This window comes from Hippocampus bargibanti, linkage group LG09 (genome assembly GCF_051943395.1).
Source record: "Hippocampus bargibanti isolate YZ-2025 linkage group LG09, ASM5194339v1, whole genome shotgun sequence".
Lineage (NCBI taxonomy): Eukaryota > Metazoa > Chordata > Actinopteri > Syngnathiformes > Syngnathidae > Hippocampus > Hippocampus bargibanti.
Window position 1 is genome coordinate 4758707 of NC_142742.1, and position 18794 is coordinate 4777500.

Here is an 18794-nt window from a genome sequence, read left to right on the forward strand (position 1 = left end):
TAGTACTTTTATTATTATGATTATTGAGTATTATGAGTATTATGAGTATTATGAGTATTATAAGTATTGTGAATATTATGATTATGATTATGATATTACGATTCTGAGTGTGATTATTATGGAATGAGGAGTCCAGTTATTATTATTCTTATTCTTATTATTATTATTATTAGTAGTAGTAGTAGTATTACTATTCTGAGTATTATTATTATTATTATTATTATTATTAGTAGTAGTAGTAGTAGTAGTAGTAGTAGTAGTAGTAGTAGTAGTAGTAGTAGTAGTATTCTGAGTATTATTATTATTATTATTATTATTATTATTATTATTATTAGTAGTAGTAGTAGTAGTAGTAGTAGTAGCAGTAGGAGTAGTATTACTATTATGAGTATTATTATTATTGTGATTATTATGAGTATAATAAGTATTGTGAGTATTATGATTATAATGATGATGATTATGATTCTGATGATGATTCTGGAATGAGTAGTCCAGTTATTATTATTATTATTAGTAGTAGTAGTAGTATTATTAGTAGTATTACTATTATGAGTAGTACTGTTATTATTATGATTATTATGAGTATTATGAGTATTATAAGTATTGTGAGTATTATGATTATGATGATGATATTACGATTCTGATTGTGATTATTATTATGGAATGAGGAGTCCAATTATTATTATTATTATTAGTAGTGGTAGTAGTAGTAGTAGTAGTAGTATTACTATTCTGAGTATTATTATTATTATTATTATTATTATTATTATTATTATTATTAGTAGTAGTAGTAGTAGTAGTAGTAGTAGTAGGAGTAGTATTACTATTATGAGTATTATTATTAGTATGAGTATAATAAGTATTGTGAGTATTATGATTATGATTATGATGATGATGATGATTATGATTCTGATGATGATTCTGGAATGAGGACTCCAGTTATTATTATTATTATTATTATTATTATTATTATTATTATTATTGTTGTTGTGTAGTATCTTCACGCTCCGTGTCACACTTTTGCGAATGAGTTAACATACATTGATTTGGGTGTGCACAAACCTTCTGTGACTTCTCTCGCCAGCATGTGGTGGCACTTGTAGAAAACCCGGGCACAAAGCGGAACCAGCTCGACGTCCTTGTCCTCGAGCGCTTTCTCAAACGCAGCGCAGATGGCCTCCGTGATCTTCCGCGCGTCCTCGGTGACCATCGGTTGGATCTCGGTTAGGTTTAGGGACAGCGAGGCAAAGTTTCGGTCGCCGGATGTTAAGGTGCGGCACTCAATGCGGCAGTGCTGAATCGTTGCGGTCATGTGACGGGAAGTCCTTTGGCTGGGATCATCCTGGACGGCTGTGACGTGGAGTTCGACGGCGGCATCTTTGGGTAAAGCGGGTACGACCACTATCACCAATGGAGGGGCTTTGCTGTCACCCCCGACAAGCAATTCCTGTAATGTACACAAATAGCAAGCAAATTGTTCAATGACGCTAAATCAAAAGCCATTCGTTAAAATGATTTCTTGGCCACTTTTTTTCCTCAGAAAAAAACGACCCGTTAGCCAATGGAGTTGTTTGATCGTAAACAAGACCACACACCGACGGACACGTTTCTTCATCCGTCATCTATACTTCTTTGAAGGTGTTGGACGTTTTGTTCCTCATCCGAAAACTTCATCAGCGAACTAAAATTTTGCTGGTAGCTCTGGCCCTATATATATATATATATATATATATATATATATATATATATATATATATATATATATATATATATATATATATATATATATATTATTATTATAAGTATTATTAGTAGTATTACTATTATGAGTAGTACTGTTATTATTATGATTATTATGAGTATTATAAGTATTGTGAGTACAGTAAAGTCTCGTTATATCGATATTCAAGGGAGTCCGAAAAATATCGATATAACCGGGACTATCGATATATCCGACCCTGTTTGCATGTAATTTTCTCCGTGCGTGCATAGAAATAGTATCGATATAACCGGGACTATCGATATATCCGATATCGATATAACGAGACTTTACTGTATTATGATTATGATGATGATATTACGATTCTGATTGTGATTATTATTATGGAATGAGGAGTCCAGTTATTATTATTATTATTATTATTATTATTATTATTATTATTATTATTATTAGTAGTAGTAGTAGTAGTAGTATTACTATTCTGAGTATTATTATTATTATTATTATTATTATTATTAGTAGTAGTAGTAGTAGTAGTAGTAGTAGTAGTAGTAGCAGTAGTAGTAGTAGTAGTAGTAGTAGTAGTAGGAGGAGTAGTAGGAGTAGTATTACTATTATCCATATATATATATATATATATATATATATATATATATATATATATATATATATATATATATATATATATATATATATATATATATATATATATATATAGGGCCAGAGCTACCAGCAAAAGTTTAGTTTGAGCTTGCATGTTTGTACTTCAGCTGTTGTTAAAGCACCATATAAATCAACATGTACATATTGTATTGTATTTTGTACACCTCACATTTTAAGCTCAGATAACTCCAGACCAAATAACTTGGGAATTAACTCTTTTTTTCTGATCAAAGAAGAGAGTTTAGGCTTTCTAACGCTGTATTGAATGTTTATGTAGTCCGGACCAAAATTTTGCTGATAGCTCTGGCCCTATATATAGGCCCAGAGCTACCAGCAAACCTTTAGTTCGCTGACAAAGCTTTTCAGAGGACGATCGAAACGTCCGACACCTTCAAAAAAGTACAGATGACTGCTGAAGAAACCTTTTCATCGATGGACGACTCCTGTATGACAGACGAAGACCACACACAGATGAAAAGGTTTCTTCAGCCGTCATCTGTACTTTGAAGGTGTCTGACATTTCGCCCCTCATCCGAAAAGCTTCGTCAGCAAACTAAAATTTTGCTGGTAGCTCTGTCCCTATATATATATTACAAGAGACTTCTTAGGCCGTTACCACATAAGCTTAGTAATGCTGATGAAGTGATACCAGAGCCCATGGGGCAATCAGAGCCAGGCATAGAACATAATGAGACAAAACAAAAAAAACAATCAGATTCGTCAGCAATCTAAATTTTTGCTGGTCCCTACTCTAAGGTTAAGGGAGCTCCCTTAACCTTAGACTAGGGACCAGCAAAAATTTAGATTGCTGACGAGGCTTTTCGGATGACGATTGAAACGTCCGACACTTTCATAAAAGTACAGATGACTGCTGAAGAAACCTTTTCATCGATGGATCGCTCCTGTATGACAGACGAAGACCCCACACCGATATCAAACCGGACCACACACACAGACGTACCGAGCGTCTCGTCTTTACGTGACAGCTGTGACAGGACTTCCATTACCCGCAGATTGTGAGGTGACCCGCGGGTAATGATAGTGTGCAAACAAATGCTAGCAGATCCATCATGCTTTCAGCCACCATAAACAAAATGCTAACATGACAGGTCCTACTCGTGTCGACTTTTCACCTCTATGCCAGGATCGCTCCGTGGCGACACTTATTTTTTTTTTCTTAAATCCATTAGCCCGAACAAAAAAAAAAAGTATTCGACACGGCCCCCGTCCCTTTAATAATACTTGCGCTGTCATCATCCGCTAATGGGACAAAAATGAGTGTTTTATAGAAGCGCCATTTCAGCCAAAGTCGATGGGGGTGAAAACACTTAACCCCCCTTTTCAATTTGCTGGATCAATTTTCATCCACTTACAAGGCACTCTGTAAGTGCGGAATAATAACAGGTTACTCGTGATTTTTGTTTTTTTTTTCCTTTACTTGGATGCTCATTCGACACACACACATACACACACATTCCTGTTTCAAAGGTTTTGTGAGGTCCGAATAACTCGAGATAAGGAGTGAGGACCACCGTTGCTGATAAGTTTAGAGAAGAACTAGTGTATAATGTACGTTTTGTAGCGTCATAAATTTTGTTAGCTTCTTTTGAAGCTTTCTTCTGGGGCTGAGGTTCTGTCAATCTACTTTGGAAAATGATATTCAAATGCACGACCTTATAACGCTCGGAAAGGTCCGAAGCATGAAACAGGCTTCTCATTGGCTGTCGTGCCGAGTATGCAAATTGCCAAATGAATGTTCGTTTCGCAATTTGCATACTCGGCACAAACCAGAGGCTTGCTTCGTGCTTTGGACTTACCGTGATTGTAAAGTGTACTTGAGAGTTTTGAAAGGCGCTGAGAAAGAGGAGTTCACGTGGCTTGTAGGGGTTTGCTTGTCGCTTTATTGAATAAAGCAAGCGTTTTATTCAGAAAAATATGTTGTTGTCTGCCAACTGGGCCGAGACGTTTTGAAAGTTGTACGCCCGACACAAAAGTTGTACGCCCCAGACGTTATTTCAAACACTGCTAACTAACTAACTAGCTAGCTAGCTACCGTTGGCCTGTTGTAAACGGCTACAAGGCCTCTAGTGGGTTCCGCGCCAACATCCTGGCTCACAGAAAGCGAGTGTAAAGGCATGCAATGGCAGACTGACAAGCGGCGCTACAGCAAAGGCTCAGAGCCGACGACGTCCCGCCGAGCAGGAAATGTAGGGGAACCGGCTAAGCGGCGCGCTTCCATCAGCTCCCTGCTGCTCGGCTGCCTTGACACCGCTTCCTTATTACCGTGTTTACCGTTCGGCTTTCACGCCTCTCTTTCTGTCGCGCGTCCGGAACAGCGGTTAGCGGAGAGAAGGAAAACAAACATGAAGAGAGAGGTGGGTCACGCTTCTTAAGTGCAGCGCGGCGGGGGATCATGGCTGCGTGCCCTGCGAGTGAAGAAAGGCGGAATATAGACGTGAAATCTGCCATGCAAAGTATTAAAAAGTCCAATATGTTGCAAATAAAGTATGTCAATAATTTTTTTTCCGTGGATTTAGTCAAAATTATAAGCTTCATATTAAAGTGCTCGACATAAGTCATTGACCTGTGCTAGCCACACACATTTGCTACTCCCTACCACAACGCATACTTTCTCCATACTATACACTATTCACACACAGTTCACGTTAGCGGAGCTTCAAATTGCGGCAGCCACACGCGCCAGTGTTCACTCAACCTGAAAGTAACTAAAACAGATAGAAAGCTAGCTCAAAAGCTCATAGATAGCTAATAGCTATCAAAAGCTCATAGATAGCTAATAGATAGTCAGCTAGATAGCAAATAGAGAGCCAGCTAGCCAGCTCGATAGCTCGAAGCTAGAAAGATAGCCAGCCAACCAGATAGCCAGCGAGGCAGCCAGCTAGCTAGCTCCATAGCTAGCCAACTAGACAGCAAATAGAGAGCCAACTAGCTAGCTCAATAGCTAAGAGCTAATAGCTAGATAACTAGCACGCTAGATAGCAAATAGAGAGCTAGATAGCTAGCTCGATAGCTAATAGATAGAGAAAAAGAGAGATAGAGGTAGGTAGGTAGATAGATAGATAGATAGATAGATAGATAGATAGATAGATAGATAGATAGATAGATAGATAGATAGATAGATAGATAGATAGATAGATAGATAGATAGATAGATAGATACATAGATAGATAGATAGATAGATAGATAGATAGATAGATAGATAGATAGATAGATAGATAGATAGATAGATAGATAGATAGATAGATAGCAAATAGAGAGCGAGCTAGCTAGATAGCAAATAGAGAGCCACCTAGCCAGCTCGATAGCTAATAGCTAGACAGATAGCCAGCTAACCAGATAGCCAGCTAACCAGATAGCCAGCTAGGTGTCCATATCTAGCTAATTAGACAGAAAATAGAGAGCCAACTAGCTAGCTCAATAGATAATAGCTAGATAGCTAGCCAGCTCGATAGCAAATATAGAGCTAAATAGCTAGCTCGATAGCTAATAGATAATAATAAGACATTACATTTTAAGCGCCTTTCAAAGCTCTCAAGGACACTTTACAGTCACAGACAAGCATAGGTACTATACGTCTGTGTAAGCTCTCAGTCGTACAGGAGTGGTCCATCGATGAAAAGGTTTCTTCAGCCATCATCTGTACTTTTCTGAAGGTGTCGGACGTTTTGCTTCTTATCCAAGAAACTTTGTTTGTATCACAAATACAATGCAATAAATAAAATACAATTATAAATAGAAACAAGAGAGAGAGAACGACACAGAAAATGCAATTTATATTTATAAATAGATAGCCAACTAGATAGCAAAAAGAGAGCTAGCTACCTAGCTCAATAGCGAAAGTAAGTCGGCGTGCGTTTTCAACCTCTTTCAGAGTTCCAAAGAAAACCGTATCCCATTGAGCGTTTATTATTTTTCATAATATCTTTATATTTGTTCATTTTATTTATTGTATCAGAGCATTGTCATCAAATGGTGAGTATAGTTTTGCTTTCTTGATTGTTGCCGTGCCGATGACCATTTTGTGTTTGGGAGCCTTTTACTGAGCGAGTTGCTTGTTCTGTAGCCACAAAGGGACATAAGTCTTCTTGTGCCAGTCCCAAGCCCGGATAAATACAGAGGGTTGTGTCAGGAAGGGCATCCGACGTAAAAGCTGGGCCAAAACAAACATGCGGATCATATCTCTGAAAATGGAGGTCACTGATTCGCTGTGGCGACCCCTTGAAGGGAAAAGCCAAAAGGAAAAGAAGAAAGAAGTATTTTTTTAAAATATGTATTTATTTATTTATTTATTTATAATACCATTTCCACAAAAATAGGGGGTGATTGTAAAAAAATGCACAAAATTAAATGGATATTTTTCTGTGGGGAGAAATTAATTTGTAAATAAAAAGAAAAAATCAAAACAACAAAGCTTGGGCGCCATTTTGTGCATTTTCTGGGACGCTACATTGGAGTCCAGATGCCTCAAAATGACACGGAAGGACTTCTTTAATCTATTTCAAATATTGATGCTTTCCTCTTCAGAACTATTTGAATCATATTCATAACTGGATGAGTAACAAGAAAGCATCTTCTCCGAATCTGAAGCCATTGTTTTGATTCTCAAGCAAGGCGAAGGCGTCCTGGCATGACGTGACAAATAAGGGGGCACGTCAGGCATCATCATCAACTCGAAAACAAGACTTCCTAAATATTCAGCGCGAGTCTTAAAAGGTAAAATATGGCTATATGCGGTAGAATATTTCTAAAATACGCTCCGTAGAAGTTATTTGAAGTGATTTTACAAATTATGGACACAACTTGTCCGGAGCAGTCGGTTGTCCTTTAAGCCAATACGGAGATGTACATTCTTTTTATACAATACAATACAATACAATACAATTATACTTTTTTTCATCTAAAATTATGATTTTTATCTTAGATTTTTTTTACCAGTAAAATAAAGTAGTAAGTATCAGTACGTGACTTGAATCCCACCGTTTAATGTCATTTTGTTTTTCAGAGCAATATCCTCACATTAATATTTTTTATTCTTAGTATTCTTCGCTCAATCTCTCCGCGCGTCCCAAAACGGCCCGAAGTTGACTTTGCTCCACCATGCCAACTTTCCACCGCTTCCAACTTGCGCTTTACACGAATAAAAGAACAAACGTGAGGCTGACGTGAGCTTGTCCGACAGCTTCAAAAGTCAGCAAGTCGCGTGTCACCACAACGTCCCGCAGCGCCGCGCCGATCCGCTCTCCTGGCGAACCGGGCTGGGGGTATCCCAGAGGCCTTCAGGGTGGCCTTTAAGCCTGGCTGAGCAAGAGTCCGTACGCACGATGCACACCCCGCCTTCACCCTCAATGCACCCCTTCAGTCCTGTCACATCCCTCCTCATTCGCCTGCTTTCTTCCATGTTCAATCGCGATTGACAAGGAATAGCTAGAAGTGCTAACGTAACATTTATCAAAGCGTGGGCTGCGGATATGCGCTGTCACACGAGAGCCGCGTTGTTCTTGAATTGATCGAGTATTGAGAGCATTGTGAAAAACAAAATGACATTAAACGGTGGGATTCAAGTCACGTACTGATTTAGTTTCATTTTACTGGTTAAAAAAAAAAGCAAAGATAAAAATCATAATTTTAGATGAAAAAAAAAGTATAAAAAGTACAATTGTATTGTATTGTATAAAAAAAATGTACATCTCAGTATTGGCTTAAAGGAGAATCGACGCCTTCGGACAAGTTGTGTCCATAATTTGTAAAATCACTTCAAATAACTTCTACTGAGCGTATTTTAGAAATATTCCACCGCATATAGCCATATTTTACCTTTTAAGACTCGCGCAGAATATTCAGGAAGTCTTGTTTTCGAGTTGATGATGATGCCTGACGTGCACCCTTGTTCGTCACGTCACGCCAGGACGTCTTCGCCTTGCTCTAGAATCAAAACAATGGCTTCAGATTTGGAGAAGATGCTTTCTTGTTACTCATCCAGTTATGAATACGATTCAAATAGTTCCGAAGAGGAAAGCATAAATGATTGCAATCGATTAAAGAAGTCTTTCCGTGTCATTTTGAGGCATCTGGACTCCAATGTAGCGCCCAGAAAATGCACAAGATGGCCCCCAAGCTCCGTTGGAAATGGGCTGATTTGTCTGCTGGGAATTTGTGTCAACTAGTGTCAAATAGTAGTCTTGGTGCAACACACAACGATTCACCATCGCGTTATTTATGTTTTTTTCCTTCTAATTTCGCCATCAACACGGATCAACACGAAGTTTTCAGACCAAACAAAGTACCCAAAATGCATTGCGTGTCGCTTTCTTGGTCAGGGGCGTTCCAGACGTGACATCATGACAGGCATCGTCACCAACTCAAAAACAAGACTTCCTGAATATTCAGCGCGAGCCTTAAAAGGTAAATTATAGCTATATGCTGTGGAATCTTTGTAAAATATGCTCAGTAGATGTCATTTGAAGTCATTTTACAAATTATGGACACAACTTGACCGGAGGCGTCGGTTGTCCTTTAAACATACATTACATACAAAATAAAGCATTGAAGCAACTTACGAACAAATTCAACTTACAAACGACCGTTCGGAACGTATCTCGTACGTAATTTGGGGAACGTATGTACACATTAAAGTACTTGAAGTTGCTGAATGGTCACTGAAATGGAAATTGTGATCAGTAAAGTCCTTGATATCGTCTTTTTTTAAGACAAAGTAGTCGTAAAAAATGAAATTATCAATACAAATCCTCATTCTTTTTAGCAATTGTAAAAAACGGAGAGCTCACAGAATCTGAATGAGTCTTTGTGAAAGCGCTTTCTTGTTGATGCAAGGTCTCCTGGCAGCTTGCATATTGGTTTTTTTTCAAAGTACTGGAGTTTTATTCGTCTGATAAAACGTCTGTTTTATTACGGGAACTCACTTTTCATTATTTCTGATGAGTAAAAAAAAAAATACAAAATAAAATAAAACTTGAACTGCAGAAGTTTAAACTTTATGATCTGACCCAGTTTACATTCCTAAGCGGTGACAAATTGTCAGTGCTTTACAGATTTCTCATGCTATGGAGTTACAAAATGTCAAAAATCACAGCGGCTTGTGAAATCTGAATATTGAACCATTAAAAAAAGGCTAGAAACGGGCAAAAAAAAAAACAGCAAGAATTAGCACATGGCTTTCCAGGAAGTGACACAAAGTTGACATTCCTTTGCCTCGGCTTTTAACACCCCCCCCCCCTAACCATGCCCCCCAACCGCTTCGACAGAGCCACAAGTTGAATGTGTTTCTCTCTGTGCCCCCTTGGGGCCAATTCCCACCACAAGAGACATATTACAGTGGGCGGAGGGAGGCTGCCAGGGATGCACGGGCTTATAAGGCAGGGTGGCGGAACGGAGGATGGTGGCAGGAAAAAAGGGCTGGGGAAAGGGGGTGGGAAGGAGGGTGGATAAGCTGCTCTGAGGGTTGAACCCAGATCCAAAATGGTCGGGGTGGGTGAGTGCAAAGGATTAGGGAGGCTCTGAGGAAGACATCTGCCTCTGTGCCAAGCTGCACATTATCAAAGACGTCGGCGCTTCCCACATCATCAAGTTTTCATGAGAAACGGCGGCGGGAAATATCAGTCGCAGAGAGTTAATTCCAGCATGTTACTATGCAAAAATCATGCTTTAAAATAATTAACATTTTAGTTCCAAATCAGGACAAAAGCACTGGGAAAAGTCACGACAGGAAGAGAAATTTTGAATCTCCCGCCATTTATCTATTGCCTAGTACCAACTGACCTGGTCATCATCCGTCGTTTCCAGCACTCGCTTCCACGCAGCCTGGATGACGGCGACGTCTTGGTGTCTGGTGGCATAGCAGTGGGCTTGGACCACATGGACCAGAGTCAAGCTGCTGATCGTGGCCTCCAGAACCTTCTGGGCGTGGCTGAAAGACAATCTGGCCTGAATCCGGGGACCTGCCTTCACCAGTTGCATGGTGCAGGGGACAAGTGCGATCTGGCCCGCGCAGAACACTGCATCGTCTATCTGGGAGAAGACAAATACGGGATAACTGTCCTTATTCATTCATTATACAGTCGAATGGTTTCATTTATTGATTGATTTGGAATCAATTGTATTGAAAAGAAACAACTCTCTAAATCAGGGGTGTCAACGTCATTTTTTGCCGCGGGCCACATTGTAGTTATGGTTTCCTCTCGAGGGCCGTTATGAAATTGGGGAACCCATTAGAATGTTTAAATCCCTTCAAATATTACATATAGAGCACACAGTAAATTAATGACTAACTCGTTTTCAAAATCTGAAGTCAAGAATAATGACTTTTATTGTGGTTGACATCCAAAAATATGAAATTTTGGCTCAGATTTTAGCAATCATCATGGAATTTAACGAGTTTCATTTGCTTTCGCGGGCCGAAAAAAATGATGTGGTGGGCCGGATTTGGCCCGCGGGCCTTGACTTTGACACCTGTGCTCTAAATCAATGAATTTTGCATTACATTCAGGTACTTATATTAAATGTACTATATTTTCCAGTGTATGTATAAGGCACACCGGACTATAACGTGCACCTTGAATGAATGAAAACGTTTTCCAAATATAATATACCGTATTTTCCGTTAGATAAGGCGCACCAGATTATAATGCGTACCCCCAATGAATGGTGTATTTTCTTCCATATATTAGGCGCACCTTCAATGAATGACAAATGTTTTTCAAATAACATAAATATGTAAGTTTTATATAAGTTTTATATAAGATATATAAGACTGTAAAGTGTCTGTGAGCTTTGAAAGGTGCTTCTAAATGAAATGTATAATAATAATAATAATAATAATAATAATAATAATAATAATAATTATTATTATTATTATTATTATTATTAACATTATTATTATCATCATTATCATTATTATTGTCATTATCATCATTATTGTTAGTATTATTGTTAGTATTATTATTATTATTATTATTATTATTATTATTATTATTATTATTATTATTATTATTGTAAGGCGCTACAGTAGAAGCTTGGGCTACGCACGACTACTACAGGGGGCTGTAGAAGTCGTGTAGAAGTCAGTGGCTGCTAACATTAGTTGCGAGACCTGTTGTGGCTCAATATTACTTCTCATATAATGCGCATCCGCGTATAAGGCGCAAGGTCATCTTTTGAAGAAAAAAAATCAAGGCTTTTGGGTGCGCCATACACACCGGAAAATACGGTATATCGTGTTTTAGTATATTGTTTATTCATAAACTAATGAAGCAGTTGTGTATCTATTTACTTACTTCATAAGTATGTTAATGATAGAGATTAGACAGAATAAGAAGTTATCATGTTTAAAAGTTTCATGCTTAGCTGGCCAACAACAGACAGACACAGCTTGTTAAACTGACATCTTCATTAAGGAGTTCTGGCCTTTGACAGAATTTAGGACTTGGGAAACTCCTTTATCACCGGAGCAATTTACGACTTGAAACTCCTTCACAAGAAGAGCTCATTAGCCAGGTTACAAATTTATCAGCTCATGGAAAAGACAAAATATCTATGTTTTATTGCTTATAGCTGTTGGGGTTCGGAACGTTCCATGGGCGTGGTATTCTAATCAAAAAAACTGTTTTACTAATGTATCACCAAAACTTGCATATACACTCAATAAAGAGCTGAGCAGAGGGCTGCAGAATTCAGGCGTCTGTCATGAATGGCTACGTCTCCTGCCGGCAGTAAAAAAGACAATCTTTCTGGGTTCGAGTCTTTGTCCAGTGTCCGATCAAACATCTCTGACAGTTAAACATTGTATTTTAATGGCAAAGAGTAGGCAAACCCTAAAACTCATTTCGTTAAAAAAAATCACTAAGACAGTATAATGAATTAATCTTCATTATAAATAACCCTTGGTTAACGGTGCATTAATCAAGCGAGGCCCACCTCCTGATTTTTGACTTCTTATCACTTAGTTTTCATTTCGCACTTCACACAAAACCTGCAGATAACTTCCCGACAACACCATTGTTATTTATAGACACAATTAAGCAGGTGTTAATAAGCAAATTCTCTGTTAAATACCTCTGCCTGGGGTCTTGCATTACAAAAGTCGGGCTCGGATCTATCTGTTTAATGCGTAGAGACATGCGAGGATGAGGGACGGTATTAAAGAGGTCAGGCCTTCAGAGACCCCGCGTGGGGGGTCAGCGGTGAGGGTTTTGGATACTCGCGTGTGGTCAATGCAAATATCGGCTGGTCATAATTGCTGGGTTATGCAGGGAGAAGGTGTGTCAAAGTTAAGCCCCGTCGAGGAGGATCGTAGTGATACATCAAAGTCAAGATTTGATATTATCAAAATTCCTGACACACATTGTGTCTAGCAGAAAACTGTATATCATTGTTTCAGGGAGGGTTGACTGCTAGCTATCTAGCTTGACTGCTAACTATCCAGCTTGACTGCTAGATAGCCAGCTAGTTATAAATGGATAGATGGATAGATGGATAGTTGGAAATTGGGTGGGTAGACGGACGGACGGACGGACGGATGGACCAACCGACCGACCGACCGACCGACCGAGAGATAGATAGATAGATAGATAGATAGATAGATAGATAGATAGATAGATAGATAGATAGATAGATAGATAGATAGATAGATAGATAGATAGATAGATAGATAGATAGATAGATAGATAGATAGATAGATGATTGAACTTGTTGGAGAATGATACATGTCAGAACAGAAGCAGCACATATTCGCCACCACAAAGGGGGTTTAGCATCTTTTCCCACAGCTGTATTTAGCCAAAAGTCATTGCTAGAAAGCTAGTTCGACATATGTAAGTAGCACCTAAGTTGCCGCTATCTTCAACTAACCACAATGACAGAAACCATAGGCGTGTGTCTCGCGAAGCGAATTCACAGTTTTGCAATCGATTGTCCTTTAATGAGACGCAAAATGGTCTGAAAATACAGCGCGCAATCGCTCAGTTTTAGCCTTGGATTCCAATACATTGCTAGTGGCATTTGGAAACCAACAAAAAAAAAGGCTAAAAAAGGGAACAAAAGAGACACCCGTCCGTCCGTCCCTTTCTGCTTTGGACGACTGTCCGTAAATTTTAAAGCTCTTCCCCGCGACACAAGTTCACCCCTATTTGGAATTCACAAAAGCTCAGTGAGCATTTTGTCAATTTGAATATCAAAAGGTGCTAACAGAGGGCTCCCTCGACTGTTAAAGGCAAACTCCCATCGCTGCTAGCAAGCAGGTGTGTGATGATCAATTATTGACGACGACGCTCTGGTTACTCTTTGTGGGAGGTGGAATTGGGGGAGATTTGAGGAGGGGCGGCGAATACTATTAACATAAAATTAACAGTTCAAAAGAATGACTTCACACACCGATCAAACTTGTTAATTGACTGCAATGCGCCGCAAACACACACACACACACACAGCTACATTATTCATCTCGGACCTTGACAGGGAAGACAGTCCAATTTGCATGGGCGTTGTCGGCGTGATCAACAACCCCTGACGCCGCATGCATTTTTAATAGCACCCCCCCATCCTTAATATTCATGAGAGGGGCAAACAATCGCACATGACATTAAACTTTCTATAACAAGGTAAGTAGTTTTCAAACGCTCGTCTTAGCCGTCTAAACGGCCCGCCGAGACAAGACAGGATACGGCGCATTACTGCAAAATCGCTGCGCTCGGGTGGCCATTTTGATCGGCTTGGTTTGTTGTTGATCGATATTGTTGATTGAAAATGATGTCATGTTTTTTAACATTTAAAAATATTTATATATCACATTTGGAAAACTTTTTTTCGTTTCTTGAAGCTGTTCCTTAAAGTCCAGTCTGCCTTATACAGTAAAGTCTCGTTATATCGATATTCAAGGGAGTCCGAAAAAATATCGATATAACCGGGACTATCGATATATCCGACCCTGTTTGCATGTAATTTTCTCCGTGCGTGCATAGAAATAGTGTCGATATAACCGGGACTATCGATATATCCGATATCGATATAACGAGACTTTACTGTATATGGAAAAACAAGTTCAAAAATACGCCATTCATTGGGGATGCGCCTTATACACGGTACGCCTTATACACTAGAAAATACAGTAAGGACATTAAAAGACATAATCTTTTCAAAACTAGCATACAGCCTTTCATTTACCGATGGGGTGAAACGTCTAGTGAGGAAATTTGGAAGATGACGCTTCCGCTGTAACAGTGATGAATGATGATCTTAAACTGCTATGACGTTAGTTGTCTCCGCATGGCACCAGCAGTTTGTACTTTATTGCTTAGCCGCTGTATATTTAGCCATGTGCCAACATGTTCTGACCATGATATATAGCTAAAAAACTGCTAGCCATGACATGAAGCCCTCACTCAGAACGCAAAATTTTTTTTAAAAAAATAACAAATCCGGTTGCTGTGGGTATGTCGTCGCGTCTTAAATACACTTGTCCCAAACAGAGTGTATCATTACCACATTTCCATGTTGTTTATCCTTAAACAAATATGACTCATGTTAGCGTCGCTTTGTGGGATTTTGCTGGGAAAATCGAGATGGAACTTTTGGAAACGAATTGGGCTGGTATTGAAAATGGATTGCAAATGCATAAATAATCATAATTATCTCATTGACTGCCAGAAATGTGCAAAAATGTGTCCACTCCAGTGACAGGGTTTTTGTCATTGTCACGCCAATTCCAGGACCCACAGAATACAGAGGCTCCCCAACTTGCAAACGAGATCTGTTCCGAGCGGTCGTTCCTAAGGTGAATTTGTTTGTAAATTGCTTCAGTGCTATATTTTGTATGGAATGTATGTTTAAGGCTTATAGAAGTATGTTTACGGCTTGTATAACTAACATGTATACTAGCAATAGATGCTCTATAGAGATACATGCACAACTGGAGAAAATACTACATATGGTAGTACAAATATGTTCGTATGTACCGTTGTTTGTAAGTTGAATGTTTGTAAGTAGGGGAGTGCATGTATTGAGTTTTAGGACCACAGAAACATTTAATGCAATGAAAGAAACTTTATACTCTCTCATCAGCAAAAAAAAAAGTTAATTCCTAAGTTATATGGGTCTGGAGTGATATGAGATTGAAACGGGGGCTGCAATACAAAATACAATACAATACAAACAAGCTATCTAGGTGGCTAGCTATCTAGCTGGCTGTCGGTTGGCTATCTATGAGCTATCTACTAGCTTTCTATCTATTGGCTATCTATTAGCTGGCTAGTTAGCTTTCTATCTATTAACTTCCGGGTTGAGTGAACGCTGGCGCGTGTGGCTGCCGCTGCTCACCCACAGAAAAACTGGTCCTGTGACTGTAAAGTGACCTTAAGCGTTTTGAAAGGAGCTTATAAATGAAATCTATTATTATTATTATAAACATATTGGTTTATACAGCACTTTAACAACAGCTAAATCTGTAAAATAGTGCTATCATGTAAAAAGGGAAATGCTGCCCCCTTATGGAATAGAAAAAAAACATTGCCAGAGGCCATGGCCAGTGCTTTATCGGCACACAAGCATGAAAAAACTATTTCCAAATAAATTTGTGAATGGCAGTGAATAATTTGGGGAATTATAAATCACTACAACGGGGCCAGTGGTTGAAGACCAGCGTAGCATTAGCATACAGCTATCAGCGGTCCAATGACTTGTTGGTTGATTTGATTTGACTTGTATGACTCTCAGTGTTAGAAATTGAGTCACACTTCCCTGCTTTGGATGAACTAAGCCCAATTTTTGCTTCTTGCTTATCTGCGACTTGAAAAAAGGTCACCAGAGACGTTTACTGTGGATGCTAACGTCATACAAAGACCCCCAGGGAAACTCCGTGGAGCTATAATAGTGTCTTATTTCATTTTGAGGTGTTTCTAATTGGCTTTACCTTTTTTTCTTTTATTATAATTATATATTTTTTTTGTCAAACACTTTTCCATAGATGACCGGATAACAGAACTATATTTGTTCTCAAAAACCCTCTAGGGGGAGGGGGCCACGCTACATCCTTCCTAGGAGCATCTCCCGGTGTCATTAGCAGAGTTTGGAAGATAGCTGAACTGGGATAAAATTACCCACTATTGATGACCAGTCGGGTTTTCCGGCTGGTTCCAAGGACAGGCGGAAAGAAAACGCACCTTTCAGCTATGCTAATGGTCACGTTTGTCCCAGCAGAGGTCTCATGCATAATTTAAGTAGGGAAAACGAGCATGTAATATGTGTCAAATAGGTTTAATGAAATGGGTATAATGTTACTTAATGTAAGGGTACATGCAAACTAACTACATGAGAAGTGTCATGCATTAAGAGCTCTTGTTATTTAATTGCATGTTTATTTATAGTGTAATTATCTGATATACATACATATATATATATATATATATATATGTAAATACTTTTTTTCAGTTATTCTGTACACGTGTAATGGTTGATTCCAATCTAATCTAATTTAATCTAATCTAATGTAATCTAATATAATCAAATCTAATCTAATGTAACACTTCGAGTGGCTGCCTTTACAGCAGCTCCTGTATTGTATTTATTTTTTGCTGCTGTCAAATGTAAATTTCTCCACTGTGAGACAAATAAAGTCTCATCTAATCTAATCTAATCTAATCTAACGCGTCGCGAGTGCCTGCCTTTACAGCAGCTACTGTATTTTGTTTTTGTTCTTTTTTGCTGCTGTCAAATATAAATTTCTCCACTGTGAGATAAAGGCTCATCTAATCTAATATAATCTAATCTAACGCTTCAAGTGGATGCCTTTACAGCAGCTCATGTAGTTTTTTTGCTGCTATGAAATGTAAATTTCTCCACTGTGAGACAAATAAACGCTCATCTAATCTAATCTAATATAATCTAATCTAACGCTTCGAGAGTGGCTGCCTTTACAGCAGCTCCTGTATTTTGTTTTTTTTGCTGCTGTCAAATGTAAATTTCTCCACTGTGAGACAAATAAAGGGTCATCTAATCTAATCTAATATAATCTAATCTAATGCTGCAAGAGTGGCTGCCTTTACAGCAGCTCCTGTATTTTTTTTTTTTTTTTGCTGCTGTCAAATGTAAATTTCTCCACTGTGAGACAAATAAAGGCTCATCTAATCTAATCTAATATAATCTAATCTAACGCTTCAAGAGTGGCTGCCTTTACAGCAGCTCCTGTATTTTTTTTTTTTTTTTTGCTGCTGTCAAATGTAAATTTCGCCACTGTGAGACAAATAAAGGCTCATTTAATCTAATCTAAACTAATCTAATGCTGCGAGGGTGGCTGCCTTTACAGCAGCTCCTGTATTTTGTTTTTACTGACATTGAAATGTAAATGTATCCAATGTGAGACAAATAAAGCTAATCTAATCTAATCTAATCTAATGAAATCTACTCTAATCTATCCTAATATAATCTAATCTAGCCTAATCTAATCCAACGATTTACTTCGATTCCTGTCTGAAGCATACAAAAAAAAATGCGTTGATTCATTTCTTATTGTCAAGGTCACGGTCAAGGTCATTTTAATTGTCATATATGCTCTATTTATATTATATCTCAAATGTGAGTAAAAACAAACAAACCAAAGCATTTGGTTAATACCAGACAGAGACAAAAGGCCTTCCTACACAACCCCCCTCCCCCCTATTTTTCCCCAAGATGCCCTCACGTCTGCCCTTGACGTGACCACTCGACACACACTCGCGCATACAGACGCACAGTGAGAGTTACACACTGTCATGTCAGCTCTGGTCAACTTTATGCTGGTCGGAGAGGGCTGCCGCTCAGTCTCCAACCAAGGTCGGGATGTGGGGCGGGAGGGGGGGGGGGGAAATGTGGAGGACGGAGTGGGGGGCTGACAGCGGGATGCTCGGGGGGAGGCGCATCGCCAACGCCGCCGGGCATGAATAAACAAACACGTCCTCTTGCCATCACTCAAATTTCAGCTTGTTTTGTAGGTTATTTTTTCTGGATTGTGTACAAATGTATCATATCGCTACTATCCAGATTTGGAACAAATGGAAATTATTATCTATGACGGATATTAAGTTTGACCTTTGACCTTACATTTAAAAAGGTAAAATAATACGAGAGTGATAAACAAAATGTGTTTTCAAAATTTAAAAAAAAAAAAGATCCTTTCACATTAACATTTTGCATTCAAAAGTTGCAGAGTATTTTTTTTTTGCCATATACAGTGATACCTTGGCTTACGAACTTAATTGGTTCCCAGACAGAGTGTGTATGGCGAAAAGTGTGTATCCCAAAAATTAATTTCCCATAGGAAACCATTAAAATGAGAATAATCCGTTCCCAGGTCCCCATAAAACATAATTTTCTAATTTTATAAGCCTTAAAACTACACAAAATATAC

General features: G+C 38.6%; 1 protein-coding gene across 2 annotated transcripts in view; it reads right to left on the minus strand.

Annotated features, from left to right (window-relative positions):
- The window catches only part of dph6 (diphthamine biosynthesis 6), a 78082-nt gene that overhangs the window by 5033 nt on the left and 54255 nt on the right, over positions 1-18794 (minus strand). For both annotated transcript variants that reach the window (XM_089004999.1, XM_089004997.1), the window contains 2 exons: positions 10181-10429; positions 1063-1447 (listed from right to left, as the gene is read on the minus strand). In XM_089004999.1, the coding sequence (XP_088861125.1) occupies positions 1063-1447; positions 10181-10429 (634 nt within the window). The remainder of the gene's footprint in view (positions 1-1062; positions 1448-10180; positions 10430-18794) is intronic.